A 12,052-nucleotide genomic window follows, 5' to 3' on the forward strand; every position below is an offset into this window, starting at 1 on the left:
TTCAAGAAACTTCAACTGCGAACTAAAAGGAAAGGCGCGGGAAAACACACCTTGATTTGAAAAGTAAAACGCAATTGGGAAGGGAAAAGAGGGATGGAAGGTGAATTGTACTGCATCACGGAAAGACGGAAAGGACACATAAGTGATTAAAGAAGGTAACAGGTGATTGTGATTGACCTTCGGGATACAACAAGGCATGAAGAGGGAGGTAGTAAAAACAAATACGAAAATGATATATGCAAGGTCAGGGGAACGTGTTATCGCTTTAAAAGGCGACATTGATAAGGCAAAGGGTGGTCACAAATTTAAAACCTTGATAGAATGTTATAAATGAATATGTTATCTTGATATCAGCTGTGTTGAGCAGATAATAATGTTAAAAATGACTGGCTGATACAGTGGGTCAGTTCACTACCCGTTTCATTACTGAAGACCTCTCCTAATCACTGCCCGTTTCCGCAATATGCATACTGGCAGCTGATCTTGTTGTTCAGCTTGTAAACGAAAAAAGATGAACAGTTTCGAATCCGAATGTTGACTTTTTTGCTACAGCAATTGCCATCCCATTTGAAGCAAACATCTCCTTCTTGAATTCCGTCTGAAACCTTCAATTTACAAAAAAAAAACCAGAAAGAAAATAGATGGAAACTGGTTAATGCGTATTGATATGGCATTCCTAGTGATCATTCCATTGGTTTGGTTTGAATTTGTCTTAACAAGGAATACGACTGACAGAGATACAAAGTTTGGAGTTATTGCAAGTTAGTTCATTAACTTTCAACATGAAGTGTGGAATAGATGCTTTGGTCAATAAATGTTTATCTAAAGGTGAAGAGATCTTCTCTTCAAAAGAATGCCCCAAGCGAAATGAATTGACTACTTTTGACTAATGAGTGGTAGTGGATGATATAGTTACCACTGCTACCTGACCATTTCTCAAGTGTTGACATTTTACTTTGAGTAAACAAGCCACTCCCTCGTTATACAGATGGTCACGAAAAATCATGGGCCAATATGAAACAAAGAGATAATCCAAATTTAAACTGAGGATTACCTGAGGATAAGATCCGCTGTAGCATCCTGTACCAAACGTCTGACACCTGCTGGATGGGACACATTGGTCTGCCATGGCACTACCTGCTCGGCCAGTAAATCTATACCAGCGGTTTTCATCCAACTGTCCATTGTCGCATCTAATAGGGCGTCCATAGTTAGTTACATGAAACTGAGATCGGGAGGCGTCGTCAAAAATTTTGTAGCTTTTACATTCATTTTCTGCATAAGAACAACAGCAGAATTTGCATGAAGTATAAACAAAAGAGAAAATATTGGTATACTGTTACAAAATTGCGTAAGGACGCTTTAGTATCGAAACCGTACAACATTGCGATGACAATTGTGCTAGACCGCACGCGTACCTACCTGTAATCTATTTTCTTCGTTTGCTTTTTCTTTCGCCCGTTGTCTGTGACTCTTACTATGATGTTGTTTAATAATATTTCGCGCAATAATACTTCACGCACAAAATCAAACCCATGAAAACAAAATTTTTAACTATCGAGGTCTTGAGCAAAAGTTCGTTTGAGTCCAACTCGGCACAGTATTAAAAGATAAAGAAGACAAATCGACCTTTATAAGTAAAAAACAGAACAAACAGTTCTTTGAAAGCAACAAGAATAACAAAAAAAATTAATGAAAATAGGGAAACAAGGCTTTGACTTGACTAAAGCACGTGCCTTCCGTGTAACGGCTGGGTACAATGGACTTTAATCCACCCGCCACATGTGGATTAACCGAAATAGGAGGAGAATCAGTTCCAGTAATCAATTAGTCGCTTACATATGTACACAAGTACAACAAGCATCAATGTAAATCTTTCCTAGTAAGTGCTAACCTTCAGTAAGCATGTAAACGAAGTTGGCGTGATCCTTCCCCACATATGGAGCCGCCGTGGTGCATCTCTTTGATAAACCGTGTTTAGCATAGGTACTTTGACTTGCTGATCCACTCCAACACTCTCCATAGAATTGGATCCCGAAAAATGAATAGCCCCTCTCTTTAGCCTGAATAGGACAAAAAAATGCTCGTCATATTTCTCGTATAAAACTTTGAAAAACGTCAGTTCAGTGTAACAGGCTTCTTACAGAGCTGTATGCGTAGAAAGAAAATAAAGTTACCAAGACGACCGTAAGTACCGTGGCGAATTAAGAGAGATGTCTGTGCAAGTACCTTCGCCATTTTTTTTTCTTTGCAACTATTATGAAAAACATCAACAACGACAACAATGTCAACAATAATAATCAGGCACACCTTAGTGGCGCATTTTTTAATGACAGAGTTTTCCAAATCAGTCCAGTCCAAGATATCTGGCCATTTTGCGTTTTTCACGCGGTAGTTTGCGAGCAAAGTAGGCAAGGCCCTATTTAAGCGTATGTCCTTGTAACATCCGACGGGTACGTAATCTATGACGTCTGTAAACAAGAAATGACCGACAAATTGTAAGTTATTTCATTTAGGAGTGACTTTTCTACATGACCATGAGTGATTTTAGCGCAAAAGATCCCGAAACATGCTGGGATCAGTAAAAATAAAGAATTTTAAAAAAAGATACAAAACGAAAAAAATTAAAACAACTAAGAAGAATCAGACGTAAATTAAACAAAAAAGTAGCACAAGCAAAGAGGAGAAGTAATAAGCCAAGGGTACTATGAAATATCCAATAAGTGTGGTGAGAAACTCGTTTTGTTTGGTCAAAAACTCTTTGGAATATTGAGGGAATGGAAAATTGACAGAGAAAATAGTGGACTCTCATCAAGGAGAACTTTAGAGAGGAGAGATAAAATAACCTGAAACAAAAAAAATTAATGAATAGGCTCCACCATGAAGCAGCTAGTTCAGTTGTCGATTCTTTTCTTATCGAATGAAAAATCTAACCGAAAACTCGAAATTCTCGATTACAGAACACAGAAAAAAACCCATGGAGTATGCAATGAGCAGAACAAATAAAAAATCGGTTTCCGGCTAAAAAATTTGGAAATATTTAAGAAGAGCATCCTCAAACGATGGAATAAATATAGGAAGAGACCTACCGATGCTGAATACTTGACTCGCAAGCAGAACGCAAACGATAGTCTTGAAAACCATGTTCAGAACGTACAAAACTGAAAAAGATAATGTCGATGCTCCTTGTGTAATTACCCCAGTTAGTTGAAAGGGGAAATAAATGAGAATGATAGAAACAATTACTCGGAATCACATGGGTGAGCCACCTTTCTTCGACGACTAAAAAAAGTGACGTCAAATTCTCAGCGAGGCTGATTTAAATTGTAAAAACAGAAAATATTGACTGGTTACGTGTGAATGTCATATGACAGGCTGGGTAAAGACATTGGCATATGCTCTAAAAGGTAAGCTACCTCCGGTTTTTATGGAGCCTTTCAAGAATTTTTCAAATTAAATGCAAAAATTGCATGTTTGTAAAGGTAATTTCCGTGTACGTCTCACGTATGCGGCGTTCAAAATTGTTCTAGGATGCCATCTTATTACCAACGATTTGTAATTGGGCATTACACTAAAATAGATAATTCGGGAAATAACAATTGTCAAAACGTCCTGCTAAGATCCGGAAAGAGCACGAAAACGACTAATTTAACCCGTCCATGAAATTACCAGGCCTGTGTCACGCAAAATTGCTGTCTTGATCACATACGGTACAGTCACCCGGAGTGACTTCACAATGTAAAGTTTATGTCCTCTGGGATATCCGATACCTTCCAATTATTGTAACATTGTTACCAGGAGATTTAAATGCGCAAGGAGCAATGAAGATCAACTTACAACAATAACCTGTCGAGATTTAAGGAGTCTTAATAATAAGCAATTTGTTTCATCGTTGGACAAGGTATCCTGGGATTGTGCGCTTTCGAGGACACTACTGACATGGTCGACGCCTGGTATAACATCTTCTATGGCATTAAAGATGAGTACCTCCTTGTCAAAGAGAAGAGAGTAAAATTCTCGGCTAAAATGGCAAAGCACTGAATTTCAACTAGAAAGAGGCAAGCTGAAAGTAATTGGAATTTATTTAGGCAAGCGAAAAACAGTGACTCGAATAATGAGGAGTGTTAAAACATTTCACCTCAAAGATGTTGACACTAAAAATAAGACTGATTTTAGGAAACCTTGGAATCAAAAGTCTGTTAAATGACGATAGAGAAGCCCGGAATTGGAGTTTTGGAGCTGATATAAAACGAAAATATTACATTAAATATTGCATTTCCGAGACACAATTTTTTCGTCCATCAACCGAAAACATTGGTCGTCTCGCTAAGGCTCAGTTCCCTGAGTGACTCCTTAAAGATAACATTACCAGACAGAGCAATAGCGCATTTGAGCTCCCTAAGATAAGAGGGCCTGTATGGGGTTAACCGACTTGCGAAAAAAGGCGAAAAATATAACTGACTACAGCTACTGTGAGAATGCAAAGTGAAATTTAGAAATAGCGACATGGAAACACTAAACGACATCCCACATAGTTCAACGCTGTGGGTATTTGTATTCAGAAAGAAGAGCATTTTAACTCAGGAAGTAGCCACTTTAAATTTAAGGGTGAGGCCTGGGCTCATTTCTAGAGTGGTTTCTGTTACTAACTAAGATGAATAATCAACTTGCATGTTTAATCATTAACTGGAATTTATTAACAAGCGACAAAGATCAAAATTTTTTTTTAAGTCCGACTAACAAAAAAGTGATTCAATTCTATCCGACAACCAACATGGCGAACCCCCTATTTTCATACCCAAGAATAACGATATCGCTATCACCCCCAACACAGAAGGTCACCGGAGATGATGGCAATAGCGCCAAAATACTTAGAACATCGGCAATTATATTTTTACATTGTTTATTTCGTCAAAATATAAATTAAGTAATACCTAAAACATTATAATTTTCTTTTCCTCCTTATGTCGAATCATAGTTATAACTTAAAAATGAATGCTCTAAATCCTCTCGGTAAATCATTTCACAACACATTTAGCTTTTGAAGTCTTCTAAGACTAGTAAATAACAACAACAAAAAATAATTCATTCGCCACAGAGATACTGACCAAGTCTCTTTTAATTTTTTAAGTTTTTTCGCTGTTTATGTTCGGCCAGCTTGTTTCTTTGTCAATTCAAAGCGATGCAGTATAAATTGTTATTTAATCTTCCAAAGCTTTACCAAAAAAATTTTTTTTGCGAGGCACAATCATTTAATGCCACTCCAAGCAATCACGCATTCTTGTTCTGGCTGACACCTGCAAGATTATAATAGATATGTAAATGAATATACAATAAGGCAGATAGATAAGTGGTAAATGAATAAATAAATAATGAAAAATACATTATCAAACGAACGAACGAATTTATGAATGAACCAGTTAATATCAACATTTACGAAACAAAAAATTATTTGCTTCCCAAATCCTATTACTGATCGTACAAACGAGCTGATTTAACAACAACCTTAACTTAACCTTAATTGAAATCAATATTTATGTGTAGATAATATCTAAATGCTTACCGCTCCCACAGTATCGAAGAAAACAGCCGGGGGTGCTTGGAAGCTTGTAGACATAAAATTCACCACAGTTTCTGACGTGAATATAAATCTGGCGTTCACAACAGTTATTATTCTGGCGTTTATAAGGATTACTTTCCGAGCTAAAACAAGCTTTTCTTCTTTGAATTCCATCAAAAACCTAAATTAAAAACAAAAAATCAGCAACACTTCGGAAATTCGCAATGAAAATCCTCCTTAGGAACAAAGAGATTGAAGGGGAGAATGGATGCAATTAAAAAAAGGCCTGATTTTGGTTATGCCTTGCGAACGTATTTCCAATGAGAGGTTCCATTAAAATATTTAGATAGAAATGTCAGGGAAGTGACAGCCCTTTCTAAATGTGATAAAGGTAAGAGTTGTATCAGCCCAGGATTACGAATGACAAACAATATAAAGGTCTACTCTAATACCTTTTTATAATATCCATAAACATCAAAGCTACACGCCTTTGGGCTTAACGTCACAACAAACCTTGGGATGTGTTCCATTCATCCATCCAGCCATTGTGGTCTGGCAACTTCCTGCCTGCACACACTCATCCGCCATGGTTTGCCCAGCCGCGCCGGTGAACCTGTACCAGGCATTTCTCACAAACCCAGAGTTCCAATGGTCGCACTTGTCTCCTTGGGAGACAGTGTTGACGTTTGTCTTTGACCTGTCTGCTGAGTCCAGAACACGATAAGTGGTGCATTCATTTTCTGTGAAAAAAATATAATAGATAGTTATTATTAAGAGCAACTGTAAGTGATAATCTTTGTTATAACTTTTGCATTTCTATTTTTTTTTTTCGACATCGCTTTTTTCTTTGTCTTCTTCATATTATTTTTGCTTGTTGTTGTTATTCTTTTTGCTGTTGTTTTATTTTTCTTTTGCTTTCTTGTCTCTTTTCTCTTTGGTTATGGTCGGTCTCGTGCAGCATGTCGTGGTAATAACTTTCTTTAAAGATACAAACCACTGACCATTAGTCTAGTTAGTTATTGGCCACCATCACTGGGATCGGAAATCTTGAATATTCTATCCTCTTGAAATTGTTTCCTCTTTCACAATGATCGCCATCTCGTAAATTCTTTGTAGGATTTAAATGAGGAAATTCTGATATATCCTTTTACTTAGTCGCTCACCTTTCTCTAAAAGCTTGATCTTGTACACGAAATTTGCTCGCTCTTCTCCAACACCTTTGCTACAATTCTTGGAAGGACCATCTCTAGCATAGGTCAATTGAGCCTGTGGGCCACTCCAACACTCGCCGTAAAATTGAAGTCCAAAGTAAAGATATCCCTTTTTCTTGGCTGCTTCAGCACAAGCAGCTATGGTATTGTTCAAATTATTCCAGTCTACTCGACCACCTCGGAAGTTTTCTATCAGCTCTGGAAGAGGTCTTGGCTTTACCAGAGTATCCCTGTAGCAACCAATCCGTAAATATTCTATTGCGACTGCAAATCAAAAGAGCCATGTAACATTTTCATTCAGGATGTAACATGTCATTTTTTCGTAAATAAATAACAAATAAAATAGCAAATAAAATCGATTTAGATCAAATTTGGAATATTTTCTAACATTGAACCTTACCATCTTGTGAGTTTTACTAAATTTACAGGTCAACAAGTTAATTGATCATTGTTTTAATCTGCCCTCGCTAAAAAGGTACATCAGTTTTCCGCCTGAGTTTGTCATATCCGTCGAGAGAGAGAGAGAGAGGGAAAATTTACTTGTTATTTTAGCGGGAACAGAAGAAATCCTAAACCAATCACAACGCATGATTTGATGATTCATTAATTGATCACGTTACATTGCACTTTAAATGATTGACAAGTAAATTCATTGAAAAGTCAGTTATGCTTACCAGTGCTTTGAAAGGTCAGGGCAACAAACAGCACAAATGTCAGTGGGCTGTACATCATTATTTTACTCAAATGGGTCTTGAAGTCTGCGTATTGAAGTAAAACCTATTCAGTTCTTGCTGGAGCTAGAAAATTGTAAAACTGCAAAAAGAGCTTAAACTGCATGGAACTATGACGCAAATGGGGAGAATTAAGTGTACTACAAATAAAAATTATTTTGAAGATAGGTATAAAGTCAGGCGTGTAGAAATCGATTCGATTTAATTTTTTACGAAATTCAGTTAATCCAGGGGTTCATATGAGATTCACGCTAAACAAAACGAAATTGAAAAAAAATTGTGTTGTTGTGTTTTACGAAAGGCCAAGCAAAAATAAATTTGATGTGATTATCATGCTGAGAAGTAAACAGATTGTTCGGCCTCAATCGCCCCATTGAAATGATCGCCAAAGGAAAGGCTTGGGTAATAAAACTGTTCAGACTGCCTTGAAACTCATAAAACTCAGCCTGAATAAACAGCTCATAGCTTTTGACGAACGCCCACTTTTTAGGTAGGCTGATAAATACAAAGTGGCACTCGACTGGCAGACTGTTGACAATGAAGTTATTGTCTTCCAAGTGTGTATTCAGCATATCGCGTTTTACTGTTAGATTTAACTTCTTCAAGAGAAAAGAAGGTAATATTGATGAGCGACCAAAAAAGTTTCTGATAACAATATGAAATACAATCCCTTACCTTGAAAATTAAACAAGATGCAACTTGGCTGACTCAGTTCTTATCCTGAAAAAAAAATCTTGTAACAATGCAGCGTAAAGTTTGTCCAACCGTCTTTGATCAGTAAGCTTTGGTCTCCCCCTATTTATATAGTATAGTTCTCGGATGACTCATATGTAAAAGGATACCTAAAGTCTATTTTTGTTTTGATATTCAGTCCTACGTACGATGGGCGGACTGAACCGCTAAATACTCAAAGTCAATTCGTTGTCTACTGACTCCCAGGAAACAGGATTTTTCCTTTTCTAAACGGCCCGTTGAACAAGAATGAGTGCTGCTAAAAGGCTTTGTTATAAGTACATCCGTTACGTGACGCAAGAAGTGATGCTTAACCGTAAACTATACGATGCGGTGGGAGCGAAATTATTACTGACTTCCTGCACACCCGAGAAAGTGTGGACGGGTAGCACGCATAGAGTTTCGTTCGGCACTTTGAACAATCGCTTAATCACTGCTAGTCAGGAATTCCTACGTTGCCTTTGATGGAAACGACAATCATCGAAAGAAAGATTGACATTTTATCCTAGTTCTAACTTTCAGTCTCATTATATGCTTTAAAAGAAAGTGTCAACGCAAGCAGTCAAGATAACTCAAAAAGTGGCAGCGGCACAAAAAAATAATCGCGTGATATTTTATTTCCCTTTTTGTTCTGTTTAGAGTTACATGTTAGTCAGGAGTGCAAGTTATTTGTTAGATAGTAGATATTCGATACTTAAAGCAAAATTAAAAAATTGTGGAAAACGTTAGTGCAATCTCGACAAGCGCCCAGGGTCAAATATTTCAAGTTGTTCATTTGAGAGGGTGAAAATGTTCATTTGGAATGAAGGATTAAGATTTCTTTTAGTCTAACCGACTTCTACTTATGGTTTGACGGTGGTCATGTCGACGGAACTCGTAAGGAAGTATCACCTCCTACGTATATAAGATATTGCCTTTATTGGGGTATGATTAACTGATTTTTTTAAAACGGAATTTAATACAACGCTCACGAAATTGCGTTACATAATTCAACGATCGAGGTCTTGCATCACGCTTGACGTGTAGTTAAACATGGCTTTCTTTTTTACCAAATGGCCGCGTCGTTTCAGATTATCGCGTAGATTCTTGTCGTATCAAATTCACATCCATCACTGGGCCTCTCTACTCATAATTTGCAGTGGAAAAGCCATGATATCCTGGCGATATCTTATTCATAAAAGGAACTTGGAAGTAAACCGCAAAATTCGGATGTTGAACAATATACCGGAATTGCAACAAAATCAATTCCTTTAGATACGCTTTGCTGCCCCTGATTCTTAACGTTGTGTCATTTTGTTTACAAGGTTGCCAAGAGATTTCGAACTCTTACGTCCAAATATCACGTCAAAGGGTTAGATAATTCCTTTTTTTAAGATAAACCCTGGCAAAAAAATAAAAAATAAAAATAAATAACTGTGTTTTTGTATGCCTGTATTGGAAATTTTAGCTGTCTGCATCTGAAATGATTAGCGGGTAGGGACTTAATAATTGGCCTCAATCTCCGTAATGAAGAATCAGTCGTATCTCGTAGCTCATATCAATATATTTGAGTAGATAAATAGATACATGACTAAGATTTTTAGGAAAAGAGTGAGGAGATGTAAACCTTGGCTGTATATATAGGTATCTCCAAGAGAAAATAGTGGGATATTATTTACTCCTGGGGTCTCTTATTTTTGGCTATTATCTGAAAATAAAGAGCTCGGAAGGTGTTTCTTGATGCGTTACAATTTTTCTCAGTAAGAAATGAACGACCCAGTGAGCATAAAAACGTTAGATGGTTAGAATCTTTTGAAATATATATTTGACCTGTTTCTTTCAGTCTCGTTTGGTTGCTAAGATATGCACGTAACGTTAAGGTCAATTATACGTCAATTGTCTGGATACAAGCCGTACTTTTGATAGGGGAAATAATTAATATCAGAGTTGTGTCGCTATTTTTTTTCCTGTCGGAAGTTAAAACGAAAAAGGGAGCTTAATGTGGCAATGGAACACATGCTGGCGGGATTGCCTATTGTTTTTCTTACCTTTTTCAGGGATTATGAAAGTCACGGTAACATTGCCAATTAAGGGTGTTAATTTCTGACTTCCGAGGCAATAACGCGTTAACATTCTTAGCTCGCCAAACTCAAGACGAACTGTTTTCACTGAATTTGCGGACTTTCCGATTTTGTCTAGCCAAAATTGTCCTAGTGAAAACACAACCAAGATAATTTTGTCGTAATTTGTCTTGGAAGTGAGAAATTGTCAGCCTGACTTGGCAATGTTATTCTGAATTAGGGCCGGGTCGCACTAGAGCCAATTTTGTTTACTTCCAATTTTTGGCGAGGAAAAAATTGGCAAAAATTTCGCAAGGGCCAAATTTTGGCGGTGGTCGCATTGGACCAACATGTTTGAGCCAAAACTTCGCTGATTGACATATATGTCATGTCACGATATCTACAGTCAAGAAAACATCTCGCGCATTGCTTGTGCAAGAATGGATCGTCATATACAGGTGATTATTTTCGCGGCTTTCGGGCTTTTGTTGAATTTTGTGTTTCAGTCTCAACAGAACAACGCAGCGTTTTTAGTATTGTTGATGCGGTAGCCGGATCCTGGTAGGAGTCATTGGCATTTACAAAAAACTGCCGCTCGTATTCCGCGTTTCCATTGTAAAAACCATAGAAAGAAGGGTCAGATGGACCGGGAAAAAAATAATTTAGTCCCGACATCGTACGTGCGAACCTGCGCTAGCCGAACAAAGTAATTTTTCCCGCCGTAACTTGATCCAAGTATGTTTGAAGAAAAATGGCAGCTCAATGGTTAAACAAACAAAATTGTTTGCTTTGCCAAAATTTGGAAGCCTTCGAGGCAGCACTTCGGCTTCTCTGAAGATTGGCGAAAATTTGGCAATCCGCAAAAAATCGGCGAGTTTTTGAAACTGGGGGTCGCACTTATTTTACGTTACATGGTGACAGATTTATTACTTATGCAAACAAAATTGGCTAAAATTCGCTCTAGTGCGACCCGGCCCTTACTCGATGACTGCAGTTCGATTTCTCTTGATTGAACGTTGCTTAAAAATTTTGTCTTATTATCTACAGAGTGCCCTGACAGCTGTCGCCTGTTGTTTTGTTTATTAATTTGTATAGCATCAATTCTCTCCTATGAGCAAAACATTTCGATCTGTCGAAAGTTTTGATGAAATTAGGAAGGAGTGTGTAGGGCTAATACATGAAAGGGAAAATACGGGAATAGGTTGCGGATATGCCGGACATGCGTTGGCTTTATCCTCTCATGTGGCCCAATACTTATTGGAATAACTAAATCTTTATCGGAAAAATTGGAAGATGCAAATTACTATATTCTCTGAACGTTATTAGGTTTTACCTAAGTCCACTTCGTATGATAATATTCTTAAATTAATTAACACGCGTACACTAGAACTAAGGAGGTTTTTTCATGTTTTGATCCTACTTTTTAAAAGTTTCATTGAGTAGGGTCCTACTTATATTAAAGATTTCTTTAAACTTCGTACAACCAATTATAATCTTAGAGGCTCAGGGTGATAAATGATATACTTTTAGAAGTATATTAGACAAATTAAACCTTGTACCGTTTATTTATCGCTAAGCACCATAATAGGAATTTGTTACTGTGCCCTGCATATAATTTTTGATAGTAGTTTATACTTATGTAATTTTCATTATTTTCAGTATTTTGTAATTGCACGTGCGCATTGTAAACGAGTATGCTTAATGCTCCTAGGAGTTATGTGGATAAATAACCTATCTATCTATCTATCTATCTATCTATCTATCTATCTATCTATCTCT

The 12,052-nt window shown here is 37.1% G+C and overlaps 1 protein-coding gene across 1 annotated transcript; it reads right to left on the reverse strand.

Moving 5' to 3' along the window:
* Positions 1 to 308: 308 nt before the first annotated feature.
* On the reverse strand, positions 309 to 8,560 carry LOC131774909 (uncharacterized). The gene is made up of 10 exons (XM_059091003.2): positions 8,178 to 8,560; positions 7,446 to 7,529; positions 6,724 to 7,035; positions 6,074 to 6,300; positions 5,564 to 5,741; positions 3,090 to 3,185; positions 2,311 to 2,471; positions 1,895 to 2,063; positions 1,055 to 1,275; positions 309 to 605 (listed from the first exon to the last, which is right to left on the reverse strand). Exons 2-10 carry the CDS (start codon positions 7,501 to 7,503, stop codon positions 444 to 446), a joined length of 1,584 nt encoding a protein of 527 aa, XP_058946986.2. The 5' UTR covers positions 7,504 to 7,529; positions 8,178 to 8,560; the 3' UTR covers positions 309 to 443.
* Positions 8,561 to 12,052: the final 3,492 nt, after the last annotated feature.

Source organism: Pocillopora verrucosa, chromosome 4 (assembly GCF_036669915.1).
Source record: "Pocillopora verrucosa isolate sample1 chromosome 4, ASM3666991v2, whole genome shotgun sequence".
Taxonomy (NCBI): domain Eukaryota; kingdom Metazoa; phylum Cnidaria; class Anthozoa; order Scleractinia; family Pocilloporidae; genus Pocillopora; species Pocillopora verrucosa.